The following is a 19,478-nucleotide window of genomic DNA, read 5'->3' on the forward strand; positions in this document are numbered from 1 at the left end:
AAATCGGCATCAATACTTTATTAGAGACTTCTCATCAGACACATTCTTTTTCCTTAAATCATATTCTTCCAAAGTCTAATTTTATACTTACTCTTGAGTTGTCATTATAGATGGTCTGAGCTGTCTTATTGATGGTCCAATTGTCTTTTTTGGAGACGGTCCGAGTTGTCTCCCGGCCAACTTGTCTTGCACCCAACGTACAGACCACCCAGGCTTGTTTAAATTATCAGTCAGGGATATAACTCTATAGGGTTATTACAGAAAATAACTTGCATGTGTTATTACAGATACTTTTATGAGTTGTCTACTCTTTAATCCTTAAATTTACTAAATCTGTAATAACATATGTTTGTTATTTGTAAAATAAATCATAAATATTTTTATTTTTAGTGGGCTCTAGGGAACGCTGGAAACTTTGCGCAGAAACTAAATGCATAGCCTTGATAACTAACTATTAATTCAGATTAATACATTTTTCATTAACCATGGTAAATCAATGAGACAAGGCTTTTAAGTCATTAACTTAGCTGTAATAACAAGGCTTAGTTATTAAAGGCATGAAACTTATTAAATGAGACACTTGGGAATTACTGGGAAGCTTGCGCAGAACCTCATTACATGCTCTGATCATTACTTCTTACAATAAATTAAAATACATTGTAATTGAGCATGATCTATGTCTGAGCAAAGGCTTTGAAGTGATGTAGAGAAGCTATAATAACACCATCTAGTTATTACAGGCATATTTGTTCTGTAATAACATAGTTGTGATATGCATGATTGGCAAACTATGGGCTGTTATATCTTTCTATAGTTAAGTATATATAAAGACAGTAGCAATATCAATAGAACTTGTATACATTTTAACAAAACAAATGATGTATATTGGCCCTTTGAAACATGTAACATACATATGTTATCACAGTTCTTTGATTTTTTGTCCACAATAACAAGCGTATGTTATTTTTCTCTAATAACCCTATAGAGTTATATCCTTGACTGATTATAGAGGGTAGGAAATTGGCTTTATCGTCAAGCGTCAAACGTCCGTTTTTCACTACCTGTCGTTTTTGCGTCAAATGAGTCTTAATTTTTATCGTCATTCAACACATCATATTTTGTAGCTAAGTATATGTTAGTGTCAAATGGAGTAAAATAGTTATTGTAAACATTATTTTAACAAATGTTTTACCGTCTTTTGTCATGTGGGGTACCAAATTCCTACCCTCTTTTAAATATTTTTGTCACAATTGATCAAAAGGTCATCTGTGACTGGTTCGGGCCCTGATCTGTAATATATTGGAGCATGCGCCAGTCTCAGATTAGCAATATTTTTTTGTAACGAGCCACTGGTAAGACTCGTTTAAATACATGTAATGTATGAATTCTTAGTGGTTTCATGGCTTTCGAGAAGTTTTGGCCATATATACCAGTTCGGCCATATGTCATTTCTGCCGTACACAATATTGGCCTTATTTGTTACGGTCCATAACAAATTTTTGTGCCCCTGCCGTAAGCAATGGGAGCATTAAGTGTTACCTTGACCATCCATCCTTTTGTCTGTCCCTATTCTTGTTTCTGCACTCTAACTTTAATTTCCCTCATCCAAATTTCATGAAACTCGTACACAATGCTGAGAACTAATACTTGCAGTCAGAGTTATAATTTGGGCAGTAAGTCACATACCGTTCTAGAGTTATGCCAATTATGACTTGGACAATTGCAATTTTTTTGTTTCTGCACTCTGTCTTGAGTTTTCCTCATCCAAATTTTATGAAACTCATGCACAATGCTAAGAACCAAAACTCACAGAGTTCAAATTTTAGTAGTGAGTCACTTATCGATCTAGAGTTATGCCTTTCAAATGCCTTTATAACTTGGAAAATTGCAAATCTCTTCATTTCAGCACTCTAACTTAAGTTTTCCTCATCCAAATTTTATGAAACTCATTCACAATGCTATGAACCAAAACTCACAGGGTTCGAATTTTGGTAGTGAGTCATTTATTGATCTAGAGTTATGCTCCTTTGTAAGTTGGAGAATTGCATTTTTTTCATTTCAGCACTCTAACATGTCTAACTTAATAAGTTTGTCTCATGGAAATTTTATGAAGCTCAAACACAATGCTAAGAATCACAACGCTCAGACAGAGATGAAAGTTTAGCAGTAAGTCGTCAACTGTTCTAGAGTTATGCCCCCTTATAACTTGGAAAAAATAATTCACCTTGGTAGACAATGTTTTCTCAGGGGTTAAATTCTGCTCTATCACCCTCTCAGCTATGTGTTATTTATATGTTATCACCTTTATCATTTTTATTGTCAAAAAGCGAGACATAGGTATACTGTTTCCGGAGGTGTCAACAATGTATTAGTTTGTGATTAGGTCAGTTTATGGGGAACCACTAGTGAGTAGTGTAGGTGAATGATATTTTGTATGCAGTTGTATTAGCATTGGCACATCTCATATGTATAGAGATATTTTGGCCCCAATGCCTCAGTCATGCAGTCATGGGTAATACTTGTATAAGTGTTTTTTTATTTACTGGTAAATTAATTTGGCAGTAGAGTTATATCCCTTAGACATTCAGATTTTTTTTATACATATGTTATATAAGTAAAGAAGTCTTATTTTCTTCTACTCTATAATTTCTCTTGACTTCACTGCTCTATTAGAGTGTTTAGTTGTCTATCATTAATAGTTATCTTAACTATTCTTAAAGTATAATTTCATGGACAATGAAAATCTCAAAAACGAAAAATTAATTAGCAAACCAGAAAAATTCTTTTTAGGCACGTTTTGACCTCCCAAAACTTAAGAATTTACATGATTTATGAGGTCATAAAAAATCTTATAAATTCACTTATACAAGTAAACATGGTAAATTACTATTTACATCTTCAAGTAAATAAAAAAAACTTGTATAAAAGTATTACCCCTGACTGTCATGATCTCTTTGAGTTTGAAACTTTTGCTTAGTTTACATGTATTAGTCTGTGATTAGGTCAGTTTTTGGGTAACCACTAGTGGTCAATGATATTTGGTATACAGTTGTATTGGCATTGGCACAACTCATTTCCATGGAGTTTGATTGGCCCTTTACCATGATTACCTTCAGTTATGGTTCATTGACTCTGAATATTTTGCATAACTTACATGTTAAAGTATTGCTATTTTGATTTCTACATTTGCATTTTACTATCAAAATAACAAAAAGGCAAGACATATCTCTGTGTGAACAATCACATGTACATTTTATTGATTATCATGATTATGCAATATATATACATATAGCATTTATGTTGATTACGATTTTATTAGAAGTTTTCAAGAATATTGATTATATGCATAATTAGATTAAAAAACAAATATATACATGTATTACAAAAGTTAGCACAATCATTATTTGATCATAATAAACATGATAAAGTAAACGTACATTAATCAGCAATTTTCATATGACTTTGATCTTAATAATCTTTTCAACTGGTGTAATAACAATTGGTTACACACAAGCTGATCCACAAAGTAATGTACATATTTTTTTTTTAGTTATAAAAACTACTTGAATTGAGAAATATTGTTTGATTTGCTGAATGTTGTCAATGATCGTCATTACTGTTTCCTAAAACTATTCCTCTGATCGACAGCAAAATTTTCACAGCTTTTTCATGTGCAAATTGCCACTTACCCTGAATCAAATACTTTCACAAAACTCTCAGACTTTTATAGCAATTATTCATTAATTTACATGTATTATGGGGGCGAATCAAATTAGCTTGGGGCAAGAATGACTTTGGCCAGATAGACTGAGACCTAATTGACTTGGGACTGGATTTGTTTTGGGCCTAGATGACCTGAAACCTTCAGTCAGCAGTAATACTTACACAATTGTTTTTACTGTGTTGCTTAAGGCCTAAAATTGCGTTAAATATTTGCCACAAGATGAATCATAGAGAATTAGTGTTATCCAACATTGTCCAAGCAAAATTAGTTACATGTACATGTAAGTTAGTTTCCTATGAAAAAAAAAAGTGACTTAGATTTGTTAATTATATATTAATAAAAACATCACACTTTTTTCTGTACAGTACATTTTGATTGTCATTTGTTTCTTAAGATTTGTTGTCTCTTTTTAAAAACAGAATTAAGTAATACATGTAATAAGTGTTCTGTTCTTATGAGTTTACAAAAAAAATATCCCAATTTCAAGGGATTGGCATTTGAACGACATTTGTAGGCAAACACTTTGTGTGAAAATAATTCTGTAACAACCCACACTACCAGTTTTGGACATAACATAGGAATAATTTAAAAGTGGAAATACAGAAAAGCTTCAGGAGTACACAAATAAAGCGAGAACAGGACTTTACATGTACCAATTTATTTTTTATGAGAAAAAAAATGTGCATTAAATATGATTTGTGTCATTTGTAATAGTTAGTAAACATTAACTATTGCAAACCCATGGGCAGATTAGCATGTGTCTATGCTACAATAAATGTATGTATCATAGAAGCTCAAACACTCCGACCTGTTTTAACAAAACAATGAAAAAGTTTGAATCAATTCTCAACAATACCACAGACTTTTCATCGGTCACAGCTGTATTCCATGGTTTATTTCAGTACAAGAAATGTAGAAACTACTTCAGATCATATTCCAGAAATCAAATTTCTTTTTCCTTCTTCTGTTTCTCGATAAGGTTTAGGAACAGTTATAATGTTCGTTCATCTTACATGTCTTATATGATGTGTTTTCCTGTTTTTTGCAAGTGATTTAGTTCTTCCTTATACATATACTGTAGAAACATTCTTCGTGGGGTTAAAATTTCGTGGTTTTGTCTCGATATAAGATTTCATGGGGATTTAATTTCATGGTTTCCAGTATTTGGAAGTGATCTTATATTTAGGTTAAATTTATGAGGGGGTTTTAATTTCATGGATATATTCTTTCCACGAAATAAACGAAATAAATCCTCCACGAAAATTTCTGCTTTTACAGTATACAGAAATTCATCTTGAGGTTAAGTTCATTTTTAATTTCTAGTTCCCACTACTAAAAATAAGACCAGGTGATAACCTTTTATCATGTTTATAAATAGATAGTCAGGGAAACCCTAAACAGACATGATTATACAATGTGTGACATGTGTGACATGCCACAATGGTTGATGTATAGTCTTCAACTTTGACTTTGATGTAAGGCCAATTAAAATTAATTGATAGATTTTCATCCCCGCCCGCCCCTCTGAAATCGTTCCGCCCCAATTTTTTTTTATTTTGAAAAATTTACGATTTCCGGATTTTGTTCCTTTTCGTTACCGGTAACTGTCGATAATTTCGTTTCATTAATAACATCCTGTTTCAAATTTTGGTTTTTGCATTTCTTTGTATGTTTGATTCGTTATACATGTATATACATGATAGAACCTTATTATTACACTTGCATATATGAAGAACACGTCACAAGAGCGTTTCATATCTAATAAAAAATTAAAAATAAAATCCTCCCACCCACCCCATTTTTTTCAAAAATTTGGATGAAAATCTACTAATTAAATTTACTTGGCCTAAAATTTATATTTAAATTATTAATGTTTTAGCAAGTAGGCTCTCTGGGCCAGAAATCTCATTTTTTATTTATCGGAATTACGTTCCTTTGAATTTGCTTTAGTAAAATAATTCCAAAAGAATTTACTTTTGCCTCATATAATTTTATTTTTTGCTATTTTTTGTCTCTTGTGCAACAACAGTTGTACAATGTGATACCCAGGTGAGCTAATCTGGCAGCAGCAGCTTAAAGTATTTTTCATAAAGCTTTACAGGGAATAAAACTAACATTTTCCAACTAGGGGCCCAACCTGCCACAAAATTAACTGAATCAGTAGTTTGTGAGCCAGTTTTCAATATTAAGATATGCCTATAGTCTTAAATTACTGGGTTTTAAATATACTGATAAATAATGTTAATGTTCCTTTATAAAGTTTACAGTACATTTTAGAAATGGATTCAGACTCTGACCAGCCTTGTAAGAAAAGATGCACAGAAAGAGATAAAGTTCAGAGTGAAAGTGCTTCTGATACAGCAGATGAGGGCAAAGTTCAAGTGAAAGGTGCTGCCACATGCGCTATGGGAACTGACAGCAATGCAAACAGTAATACAGAAAATGAAGATAGAGGTTCAAGGGCGCAAAGTCTGGATGGAGATGATGATATGCAGGGTTGCCGTAACAACTTGCTGGAAGTTGATGAACATTCAAGGTCAAGTTCAAGGTCAGGTAGTGAAGAGGCACCAATGCCATCTGATATACTTGTTGACTGGGTAACGTCACAAAATATATCATCTTTTACGAAACCCAATCAACCTTGTCGAGATGTAGAAAGTATGCCGAGTTGTTCTCACGACACAAGATTTAGTCGGAATAAAAGTCCTGCTAACATTGTTGTTGATGATACAGGAGAGGTAATCCCTGTTGAGAACTTGAATTCCTCCTCTTCAGACAGTGATAGTTCAGATAATCAAATAGACTCTGCCAGATCAGATAGGTCTGAATCAACATTCAAAATTCAGCCAAGTCGTCATACTGAAATGACCTTAACATTTGGTGGTACTGGATCAAGGTCTAACATGACTCATACAGTGTTACTAGGAGATGGTTATAATAGTCGTCAGTCTGTTAAATATGTATTTAACTTTAGAAGCATGTCTGATTCAGCCACACAGACTGATTCATTGACTCGAGAAACAGCAATCAATGCCACTGAAGATCAAAATGGCTCACCTTATTTTCTACTCAAGGGAGATGACTCCTCAAACAGTGGTGATATAGAATTTCAGTCAAGTATAAACAGACTGCCAATGAATATTTTACTGCAGATATTTAAATCTTTAACAATGTGTGAACTATTGTGTCAGGCAAGCTTGGTGTGCAAAACATGGTATAACCTGTGTCATGACCCTGACCTCTGGAGATCAGTTGATCTAAGTCATCAGCACAAAGCAGATGATAATGTGTTGTCACGCTTGACTTCATACAGTGATAGAGTAACCAATATAAATCTTGAAGACACGAAAGTTCTTACGAGTCATGGAATCAGCCTGGTATGTGTAAAGTGTAAACATCTGCAAAAACTGAAGTTAACCAGGTAAGGACATTCTAAATATACACCGAGTTTTCTTAGACAAAGTTTTATAGTGATAGGAAAGGCCTTCCTCTTTCCTTTCATCCTTTCGCCCCACATTTGTACCATATATCTTTTTTTTGGTGTGTGTTCAATTTTTGCTTTGTTTGCGGCATCTAAAGAAATACAAAGATTTGACCCGCATTAATTTGCCTGTATATTCCAAGATTTGTTGTTGTTTAAGCATTTCATACATATGTGCATTCGAGAATACACAAAATTTGTATGTAAACTCTTCATCTTATAAGTGAAATGACATTATATATATATAATAAGTCTTTTGTTTTGATCGACAGATCACCAGAATGTGTAAATATAATTAAGATCTCTGTTTACATAATCATGATAATAATACATATCATACCTTTTGACAACACACCAACCAATGATATGTTCAAAAATGTCAATTAGCGATGGTCTATTGATTGTTGTCATAACCAGAACCTGAATTTTGTGTATTTTCGTTATTATCTGTCTTTAATTAATTTTATGTTATTTACATCTTTAACAATACAGAGTTTTTTTTATCATGTATTTTCCAATTTTGGGTAAATTATACACTCTGAAAATATAACATGTATAACCTGCCCATTTTGTGATCAAATTGCGAAAAAAGACGATACGAAAAAAACCTGATATATCATGTATATGGTATCTTCTAAAACGATTGAGAGAATTTGTGAACATTTGCTGAATTTTATTAACAAAATGTACTTTTGCATCTCCTATTAAGTTTCTTCTTCCAACTGACTTATGGGTTTAACTTTGACCTGGCATGGACTTTGTCTTATCCACACACGGCAGTACACATTTGTATCTGCTTTTGCTCATCACTTGGCGTCCGTTGTCCGTCGTTGTTAGCTTTTTACAAAAATCTTCTCCTCTGAAACCACTGGGCTAAATTTAACCAAACTTAGCCACAATCATCATTAGGGTATCTAGTTCAAAAAATGTGTCCGATGACCTTGCCAACCAACCAAGATGGCCGCCATTGCTAAAAATAGAACATAGGGGTAAAATGTAGATTTTGGCTTATATCTCTGAAACCAAAGCATTTAGAGTAAATCTTACATAGGGTAAAACTGATTATCAGGTCAAGATCTATCTGCCCTGAAATTTTCAGACAAATCTGACAACCTGTTGTTGGGTTGCTGCCCCTGAATTGGTAATTTTAAGGAAATTTTGCAGTTTTTGGTTATTATCTTGAATATTATTATAGATAGAGATAAACTGTAAACAGCAATAATGTTCAGCAAAGTAAGATCTACAAATAAGTTGTCATGACAAAAATTGTCAGTCGACCTCTTAGGAGTTTTTGCCCTTAATAGTCAATTTTTAACAATTTTTCGTAAATTTTTGTAATCTTTTACAAAAATCTTCTTCTCTGAAACCACTGAGACAAATTTAACCACACTTGGCCATAATCATTATTAGGGTATCTAGTTTAAAAAATTTGTCCGAGGACCACGCCTTCCAACCATCATGGCCAACTTGGTTAAAAATAGAACATAGGGGTAAAATGCAGTTTTTGGTTTATATCTCTGAAACTAAAGCATTTAGAGCAAATCTGACAGGTGGCAAAAATGTTCATCAGATTTAGATTTATCTGCCCTGAAATTTTCAGACGAATCCGACAACCTGTTGTTGGGTTGCTTCCCCTGAGTTAGTAATTTTACAAAAATTTTACAGTTTTTTGTTATTATCTTAGATATCATTATAATATCTAATATCTAATACTATTAATTATCATTTTAACCTTATTTTACATGATTTCCAAAGCATCAGTCAATACAGGTGAGCGACACAGGCTCTTGAGAGCCTCTAGTTTGTTTGAAGTTACAACTCGTGTTACTTTTGAGGTTTCCTGAAGAAAATCATGGACTTTGCCATGCTTTATCAGGAGAGTACATATTTTGTATCTGCAACCCCCTCCAAAACACATTATAAGAATTTAAACTTTTTCAGAATCTTAACCATATTAATTATCAGTTGTAACCCCCTACCGTTTTAAAAAAAAAAGTTTATTGTCCCCAGCGTAACTCGTTGCGGGAGACATGGAAATACCGGGCGTGTGTCCGTCCGTCTATACGGTCTTGTTATTCATAGGATTTCCCTAGGCAATTCATAGACTTTGTCATTTCTGTATGTAAGGGTGGGAGTTTCATATTGTGAGTACTTCTAGTTTAATGATCAGTTTCTTAGGATGGTAAGAATTTATTAATAATACATTTACATGTGTATCTATTCCATTAGAAGAGCACAAAGGACTGTTTGGAAGTTTTGTCCATTCCCTGTCCTCTGACCTTGGATAAATGGAAATGACAAGGTTGCTCTAAAGGTGAATTTTATGGTAACAAATTTCCAGTTGTTGCAATATGTCACTATCATGACTATACTTAATTTCTATAACTTATGAAACATTTCATATAATTTGCTTAGTTTTATATTGATTGTTTATTTTATTCCTCAGGTGTTTTTCTGTAGAGAATGATGTACTAATGATGGTAGGGACTTCATGTAAGAATCTACAGTGTTTATATCTGGATGGTTGTTATAGAATCAGTGATCAATGGACCTGTAGTGTAAGTACGAACACACTCTAGTGAGGGTGGTTAAAAATGGGGGGTGGGGGTATTTTCATGGAAGAATATGTTATACAATTTTAATTCATAATAAACAGATAATACTGCTTAAATGTATCATGTGTATTGCTATCTATTTAATAGCATGAAACACATGGAAAATACCTTATATTTAAAAGGCAGAATTCTTGATAATTCATTCATCAGCTAAGTAAACAGCCACACATTTCTTTGCATCATAATAATGATGTTACAGTTATTTCGTAATTTTGTTGATCCTCGTGGTATTAATATGAATATTCTTAAAAGGAAAAGTGGGTTATACACTAAAAGGCCAGCAACCCAACAACACCTAAAAAACCTTTCATGTTTGCATGACACTTTATTTGGCTTTATAAACTTTTTGAATCAAGCGTCACTGATAATTCTGTTGTAGAAATAACACGCAACTGGTGTACCAAATTTCAGTCCTGGTATCTATAATGAGTTTATTAATAATTTGTTTTTGTAGGTTGGAGAAGGATGTCAACAGTTAAAGGAATTGGTCCTGAGTCGCTGTAGTCAGATGACTGATGTAGGAATTAGCAGGATTGCTGAAAACTGTCATAACTTAGAAAATATTATACTGGATCATTGTAACAAGGTAATAGTATGTCAGAGGTCAAGGTAGCTGAAAACTGTTATAACTTAGAAAATATTATACTGGATCATTGTAATAAGGTAAGAGTATGTCAGAGGTCAAGGAAGCTGAAAACTGTCATAACTTAGAAAATATTATACTGGATCATTGTAACAAGGTAATAGTGTATGTCAGAGGTCAAGGTAGCTGAAAACTGTCATAACTTAGAAAATATTATACTGGATCATTGTAACAAGGTAATAGTATGTCAGAGGTCAAGGTAGCTGAAAACTGTCATAACTTAGAAAATATTATACTGGATCATTGTAACAAGGTAATAGTATGTCAGAGGTCAAGGTAGCTGAAAACTGTCATAACTTAGAAAATATTATACTGGATCATTGTAATAAGGTAAGAGTATGTCAGAGGTCAAGGTAGCTGAAAACTGTCATAACTTAGAAAATATTATACTGGATCATTGTAACAAGGTAATAGTGTATGTCAGAGGTCAAGGTAGCTGAAAACTGTCATAACTTAGAAAATATTATACTGGATCATTGTAACAAGGTAATAGTATGTCAGAGGTCAAGGAAGCTGAAAACTGTCATAACTTAGAAAATATTATACTGGATCATTGTAACAAGGTAATAGTATGTCAGAGGTCAAGGTAGCTGAAAACTGTCATAACTTAGAAAATATTATACTGGATCATTGTAACAAGGTAATAGTGTATGTCAGAGGTCAAGGTAGCTGAAAACTGTCATAACTTAGAAAATATTATACTGGATCATTGTAACAAGGTAATAGTGTATGTCAGAGGTCAAGATAGCTGAAAACTGTCATAAGTTAAAAAATATTATACTGGATCATTGTAACAAGGTAATAGTATGTCAGAGGTCAAGGTAGCTGAAAACTGTCATAAGTTAAAAAATATTATACTGGATCATTGTAACAAGGTAATAGTATGTCAGAGGTCAATGTAGCTCAAAACTGTAATAACTTTAAACAAAATATCATTAAGGACCATTGTAATAGGTTATGTAAGTCATAGGTAAAGGTAGTTCAACTCTGTCATTTCTTTGAAAATATCTCACTGAACCAATATTAAAAGGTAATATAGGTCAGAGGTCAAGGTTGCTCAAAATTGTCATAAACTTAAAAAAAATATCATATTGGATCATTTCAAAAAGGTAAGGTATCTCAAAGCTGCCACAACTTTGAAAATACTGAACTGGATCTTGTAATAGGTAACATATGTCAGGGGTCAAGGTAACTCGAAACTTTGATCCATAAAAAAATAATTTTCTGTATTATTGTGTAGGTCAGAGTAGATGCAAACAACATCAAAATTAGTTGGACTTGAGTTAAAGAGAAAACTTGTTATAACATTCTGAGATAAAAAATTAGTTGAAGACATTGTAAAAAGTAAAATTACAAAAATCCTGGACTCAAAGGAAAATTCAAACGGGAAGTCCCTTTAATATCAAATGACAAAATCAAAAGCTCACATCAAACGAATGGAAAACAATTGTCATGTTCCTGTGATTTGGTACAGGCATTTCCTTATGTAACAAACTAATGACTGTACATATTGATTCTTTTTTCCTCTTTGAAATAAATTTTAAAAATATCATAGACATATTTCCTCTTATTCTCTTTTCCAGGTTACAGATCAATCAGTGAGAATGTTGGCAGAAAACTGTCCAGACTTAAAGACATTGTCATTAGCTAACTGTAACATCACAGACACTGGAATATGTTCTATATATAGGGTAAGAATAGAAGTAATTAGGGCCTGCTGACTAGTGAGTGGTGCCCTTTTGTAATCACCCTGTCTGTCAGTCTGTCATCACTTGTTAGAGGTAAATCAAGATTGTCTCAACTGAATTATACAGTGTACATGATGTATATTGGGTATGAATAAAAAGTCATCTGAAACTCATATCTGTTCTCTACTGAAGATTTATAACTTCATTTTCATTGGTAACATTTTTTATGGTTTTGGAAAAACTTGTAAATACTTGATTTTGTTGCTTTGACATATTCTCCATACAGGCTAACATAAATAATATGTGTTTGTTAACCTTAGGTTTGAAGTAGAATGTTAAATCCCATGACTGGTGTAGAACAATGCCAGGCACTCAGTACAAAGTAATCATTGGAAAACCCTTTGGGGGAGGTAGAAATAATGTATAAATCACATAATGTTCAGTGAAATCTTCATTCAAATACTGTTATTATGGCAGAAATGTTGCAGTTTACTAAATATACAAACTCAAAAACTAAGATTGAGAAAACTTAGAACATGTACAATTTTTTGATCCATATGATATTGTAGAATCTTACATTTACTACTTATTTTATGATCACTTCCTCATCAATTTGTATTCTTTATAACAGTTTAAGTGTTCGAACTTGAGGTTGCACTTGTGTAAATATAGACAATGCAATTTCCTATAGGAAGTCCTTTTACGGCTAAAATTGTGCCACTTTTACTACGAAATTTTGTAATAAATAATATCCTACAATGGATAGTTCATATGCACTACTATTTTTAGGCAGTTAAGCTGCCTTATACGAGCACCCTAGATTTGTGTTCTACCCAATAAATGCTGAAATACGTGCCAATGTTATTATCTAGCTGGCTATTATGTTATTTATAACTAATTGGACATTTTTTTAATACTTTTATTTCTGCAATACAAAAAATATGACCAGAAAAACCTTAAATGATCGTCGAACTACCCAAAACTTTTGAAGTTGCACATAGGAAGTAGTGATCTATGGAAATCCGTACGTAGTTTATTATCCCCTGTGCTTTTGGCTATGATGTCAAAGAACAATTGTATGAAATATTTCATCGCCGAAAATTGGTAATTACAAGTCGTTTATATTTCCCAAATAGCAAAATGCGCAGGAATATTGTTCATGTTCAACAAATCTCTATGATAGAGGAAATAAAGTTATAAAAGTGGGCGGTAATGTTTAACTTATCTTGCCAAATAAGGTTGTTGTTATTTTATGAATGAAACGAGGTCATGAAGCAGATGCGGAAATCGACGTTGATGGGATGTTTTAAGTAATGTAGACAACTCGTCCCCGAGACAAGTCGGACCGAATCCACTCAAACCGTCTAAGAAGACAACTTTGACTGTTTGTCAGATTTACGTAGGGTTTCATAAAATATTAGACTAACATGTCTAGCGGAGCCATTAATCTTTTGTTTGTGCATTGGGGTCTATTTAGGGATATTTGGAGGGGCCTGAAGAAGGGAGGGGTTTACTATAGAACCCTATGGGATTTTATTTATTTTAATTTTCAAATGACTATTTCTCGAAAACAGTAAGTGATAGACACATGCAGTCTTCAGTAATGAGAACAGGACAATAAAAGAAATTAACCAAAATATAGGATGAGTCCCTGGGGGTCATCCCAACCCCCTTCAATTTGAAAATGTACTTTTATCTTGTAAACCGTCGCAATCCCCACCCCTAAACAATATATATACTTGTATGGGACAATAAAAGAAATCAGATGAAAATAATTTGGGGGAGTCCCTGGTGTCGTCCCACCCCCTCCTGTTTGAAAACTTGGAAATGGTCGAGGTCCCCACCCCTAAACCATATATATTCATGTATGGGACAATAAAACAAATCAAATGAAATATAGGGGGAGTCCCTGGGGACACCCCACCCCCTCCTATTTGAGAACTTGTAAACAGTCAAGATCCCCACCCCTAAACCATATATATTCATGTATGGGACAATATAACAAATCAAATGAAATATATAGGGAGTCCCTGGGGTCACCCCATCCCCTCCTGTTTGAGAGCTTGGAAATGGTCGAGATCCCCACCCCTAAACCATATGTATTCATGTATGGGACAATATAACAAATCAAATGAAATATAGGTAGAGTCCCTGGGGTCACCTAACCCCCTCCTGTTTGAGAACTTGTAAACGGTCGAGATACCCACACCTAAACCATATTTATTCCTGTTCATCATTTCAAAAAGATTTGAATGGCATACAGGGTCAATCTCTTAGGTGTCACATATGCATATCAATTTACTAGACCAAACCAATATGAACTGGACTTTACCCAATGTCAGGAGACCATGGGAATGACGAATTATGGGGGCTTTGTTTGGGAGACTTCGTAACGGCATCCAGTTACAATTATTTCTTGTTTTTTATAAAATTTTATTGATGCAAAAAATGAGTCTAGGTTAATTTAATTTACTTTAATTATTTATTAAATTATTTCTGGGCCTATAATAATTTTCATTTATGGCTCATTCTAAAGAAAACATATAAATCTTTCAAGCAGTGTAAAGCCCGAGAATGTTTGACCAACTGTTTTATAATCACCTGTCATTTTATTCCAAACTTGGTATGGAGTAACATCATGCACTTGGGGGTGAAGATGGGGGTCATTTACATTGATATATGAGTTGCTTTTGAAAACCTTGATGAAATATTAATTAATTTGCCTTAATAATCAATTCATTTAATGAACATAACATTTATATGCCCTGAACTTCTAAGAGTTTAAACTTATACTAAAATTCTGTACTACCCCTCCCTTCACTTTGGGTCTTTTTCAAAATTCAATTTCGCAGCTATCCATTTGGATTTATACTGGTAACATTCCCAAGTTATTTCTCTATGAGATGAAACATAGAGATCATATCTGGGAACCAGTACGTAAACAAAACAAAATATCTATGAATATTATATCTCCCCAAAAGAGGCATGGTTTGTGAAACAGCTATATTTACAAAGTGCAACCTTGAAATCCTTTTCAACAGCTGATGTTGGTCTAAAAATGTCAGTATAGAATTTTACTTTTTATTTTGTGTCAATTTCATTTAATATTGTAAATTCTTTATTTTCAGATGAAGAAATTGGAATACCTTGATATTTCTAATTTGCCTGGTGGTAGTATCACTGCAGCAATTGTCTCTCAGCTTACAAGAAAGTGTGATAATCTGGAGTGTTTAAACCTTTCATTGAATCTGACTATTGATGACAGATGTATACAGGAAGTGGTCAGATATGGGCAGAAGATAACAAAATTGTTTTGTGTTAACTGTAGTTTAAGTGATGAAGGTAGAATCATAGATCATGAAGATATATATATGTTAAGCTTCAGGATCACATGTCATGTCATTTTTCAAATTTTTTATACTGATGCTTAGAATTTTCAACTACATGCGACTTTATAACTTTTTTTTAGTCAATCTTTAAGTTAATATGTTGTAGTTGTGCACCCAGTGAGTTATCCTGGCATAGGATGAGGAGTTGTTCATATAGATGACCTGTAATAAACCAAATATAGGATTTAGCATTCATAATTCTTTTAAGAAGTATATTAGGCCATGTCCCTCTTCTCATTTCATTGGCTTATGGAAGAAAATTCTTTATAAAAAAAACAATGGGAATTTAGTTATAGGTAGTACAATAATGTTTCAGGCTAGGCAAAGGAGTCAAAAGAACGATTCCAGATGGGGTTACATGTTTTTCTGATAACTTCTGAACTGGCATTTTATAATGAAATAAGCATCTTGATGTAGTAAAATACAGAGAGATTTTGTATATATCATATCAACATGTTCATGTCTTGAATATGCATGTAATATATTAAAAAATATTCCTTTCTTTGCAGGATTAATGGGCATAGCATCCAATGGAAGGAATATAGAAAAATTGGATTTGGGCTGGTGTAAGGACATTACTGACCGTGGAATATGGGCGGTCACTGAAAATTGTCCAGCTCTAAAATATCTAGGACTTATTAGGTAGGTCAAGGTCAATTGAGACAGAGATCACCACTGAGTGCTCTTAAATATACATAAGAAAAAATTGTGACCACAAAATATCCGACACATGAGATAAGAAAGATTATTCATCCACTAGAAGGACATTCATATCAAAAGTCTGATATCGATTGAAATCTTACCATAGGACATCTGACTTTGTTTCATCTTACATTTTTGGTGATGTTTGATTCTATTTCCAGGGGTGTGGAAATACTATGCTGGACTTGCCCGACTCGTACATTTGAAAACCTGGACAAGTAATTTTTTGTTAGGGTTGCCCATGGACAAGTAAAAAATTACACTTGACAAAATCAATTTAATTAAAAGTATAGAATTGTTTTCACAACTTGTTAAGATGTATTATTTTATGTAAAAGAAATTATTGTTCAACAGGAGAAAAACATATTGCAAAATTGCTCTCAAGATGTCTTCTGGTTATTTTGCTGTTAGGTTTCTGTCTCATTGATGTTCACCCCATACCTGTTATTCATACACATAAACAAATATCACAAACATTCATTTATATTGTGATACAAAGCAGTTTTAAGAATCATACAAGCTTACAGTAAAATACTTAAATATTTTTTGGGAAATGCAGGGCAAGTTACTTTTTTCTGGACAAGTAAAATTTACAGTTTAACTTGCCCAGGGACAAGTGTTCACAACAAATATTTCCACGCCCCTGATTTCTTACAGTAGATACTAAAACAATGCAAATTTAATAGGCATAGTTAGGTTAGTATCAAATTTGTTTTAGTTGATCAATCATTTTCATTCCAAATTCATACCTGATGTATTATTTCATATACTAAAAATCTGTGGCACAAGATTTTAACCAGTTTGTATGTTAATTGATAGATGTTTCAAATTCAAGTTTGTTTTACTATGAAGAAATTAATCTTGCAACTTGTTCAAAGGGAGATAACCCTTTATCTTCTAATTTCAGATGTGATTCAGTGTCAGAGAAAGGAGTTGAAGCCATGGTTGACAAATACCCTCACATTCAGTTCTCAACTTTCTTTATGGAGTCGAGAAAATTGATCCAGAAAGCTATCGCTAATGGTTTTAAGTTTATGGCAGAGACAGAGCAGAATAAATAATTTATATAAAAATTTCTTAATGAAGTGCCGAAAATTTGCTATAAGGATGTGTGTACTTGAATAATTTAAATTGTACAGATGCCAGCTTATGGGAACTTACTAGGGATGTCAACGAGTACTAGAGTACTCGAGTATCACTCGGTAGTACCGAGTATCGATTACCTAAATGATACTCGACTAATCGGTTTCCTGTAAGAATGTTGTTGCTTTCTTGCTTTCTTAAGCTAAAACAAAAAAAAAATTTTTGAGAGCGCCTCCCGGAAAATTAAATATTAATCAAAATTAATAAAACTTAAAATTCGATTCGAATGTTTGTGTTTAAATGTCATTTAAAATTCCTCCAAAGAGAGGTAGGATATATGAACAAGAGCATGTTTCCAAGGCTTACACCTTTGGCTGACCTTAATTATTCCTCATCTTCTCTACCGTAAAAGTATATATTTTCTTCAGCAAGACTGTTAGTTACCTAACAAAGATGAGAAATAGCCTCGTCCCAGAAAAAGTAAACAAGATGATATTTTTCAATAAGAACAAATTCGTTGCACCCTGTGTTGACCCTCAGAAAAGGATTAAGTTCTAATCATCACCCCTTTGATCATTAAATGTGTTTTTTACGGTCACTGTTGTTTGAGTAATCATTTTTCTATAGATATTTATTAATTACTTGATTAGATTATTGTCAGCTTACATAATCAGTTCATGTAGTAAATGAACTATTAATTATGATATAAAATTCCTTGGATTATTATCTAGTCCTAAGTAATAATGTTGAGGGTTTAACGTTTATAATGCAATGACCCACAATTCATAAAATGGATATAATTTTGTGTTTCCATTTTGTATATATAAAATGCTTGACCGAGCGAGTACTCGAGTATCGCTCGGTAAATCCTACGAGTACTCGATTAGTTTATCTTCACTGAGTTGACATCCCTAGAACTTACCCAAGTTTTTTGCAAATTGAACCCTGAAATCATATTATTTATGGTCAGCTTTGTGAATGTGAATAAAAGGTGGAGTATAAGGCAATGAGACAGCAAAGAAACAACACAAATAAGTAAAAGCCATGTAGAGGTCAAAATAAGGTCGTCAACATGTAAGGAGGGTCTGTTCAACATGTCAAGCTCTAGTTTGCAAAAATTGAAAAAAAATGAAAAGTTGTCAATGCATTCAATCATAATATTAATGATTAACCATCTACACAAAAATTCCTTAAAGGACAAAGATATACATTCAAGTATACTGAAATTTCTGTGTGCATTTATATTAAAGCCATTGCTGAACAAAGTATAGACATTTTATGTGAGATCAATTATTAAGATTTCAGGACATGCTTCATGCAAATAATGCTATCAAAATTTGAAATGCAAGTTTTTATTTTTTGCATAAAGTTTTTTTTGTTGTTGCAATAATAAAAGATCACAAATGTTTCTGAATTTACAACTGAAGAGGTCACTTTTTATGGACGGGCAAGTCTTCTAGTTTGGCTTCTAATTGTAAACATGATATTCTAAATGGTTACTATTGAAAAATATGGAATGTTTTGCTAATTCTGCATTTTATTGATGAAATAATATTTTTTTTCTAGCCATTTTGACATCATTTCATTCAAATTCAAAAACACATGATACCATTTCCTTTCAATTCAATATTTTGACTCATTCAATTCCTTTCAGTAATAAAGACAATTATTAGTCCTGAGCACATATCTCAAGATCTTGGTGTACATGGACCATCATGTCACTCCTTAATCAGGAAAATAGACACCAGTAAAACTTATCCATCAGTGGTGTATCCAGGGGAGGTTCGGGGGTTGTAACCCCCCCCCCCCCCCCCCTTTTTTTTTTTGACAATCAATGCTTTTGAATGGGGACATATGGTCGGAAACCCCCTTTTAAAAATGGCTGGATCCGCCCCTGTCCATTCTTTCAATATGCAGTGTCAGACATTGTACTGATCATGAAAAGCATGATATGATGACAAGGGCTTAGGTTTGTTTAAAAGTCTTTGTTCATATAGTTGCTGAAAATAGTTCAGACTTTATTTGTATTCTAAACAATACAGGAGGGTCATAATAGGGGTCCCTTCATGACGAATAACGGTAAAAGTTCTTGCCAAATGACGTTTACGGTAATTTTTGGTGCATGACGATAAAATGTACACTTTCTTTTAGAC

At 33.1% G+C, this 19,478-nt stretch overlaps 1 protein-coding gene across 3 annotated transcripts in view; it reads left to right on the top strand.

Annotated features, from left to right (window-relative positions):
* Positions 1–18,733, top strand: part of LOC127700164 (F-box/LRR-repeat protein 17-like) — a 33,621-nt gene extending 14,888 nt beyond the window's left edge. For 2 of the 3 annotated variants that reach the window (XM_052203585.1, XM_052203583.1), the window contains exons 2-8: positions 6,002–7,145; positions 9,652–9,763; positions 10,275–10,406; positions 12,047–12,154; positions 15,280–15,493; positions 16,050–16,182; positions 17,150–18,733. In XM_052203585.1, the coding sequence (XP_052059545.1) occupies positions 6,004–7,145; positions 9,652–9,763; positions 10,275–10,406; positions 12,047–12,154; positions 15,280–15,493; positions 16,050–16,182; positions 17,150–17,303 (1,995 nt within the window). In that variant the 5' untranslated portion in view covers positions 6,002–6,003 and the 3' untranslated portion in view covers positions 17,304–18,733. Of the gene's footprint in view, positions 1–2,049; positions 2,167–6,001; positions 7,146–9,651; positions 9,764–10,274; positions 10,407–12,046; positions 12,155–15,279; positions 15,494–16,049; positions 16,183–17,149 lie in introns of those variants that run through there. The other variant, XM_052203584.1, reaches the window with a different exon arrangement.
* The last annotated feature ends 745 nt before the right edge of the window (positions 18,734–19,478 follow it).

This window comes from Mytilus californianus, unplaced genomic scaffold (genome assembly GCF_021869535.1).
Source record: "Mytilus californianus isolate M0D057914Y unplaced genomic scaffold, xbMytCali1.0.p SCAF_49, whole genome shotgun sequence".
Taxonomy (NCBI): domain Eukaryota; kingdom Metazoa; phylum Mollusca; class Bivalvia; order Mytilida; family Mytilidae; genus Mytilus; species Mytilus californianus.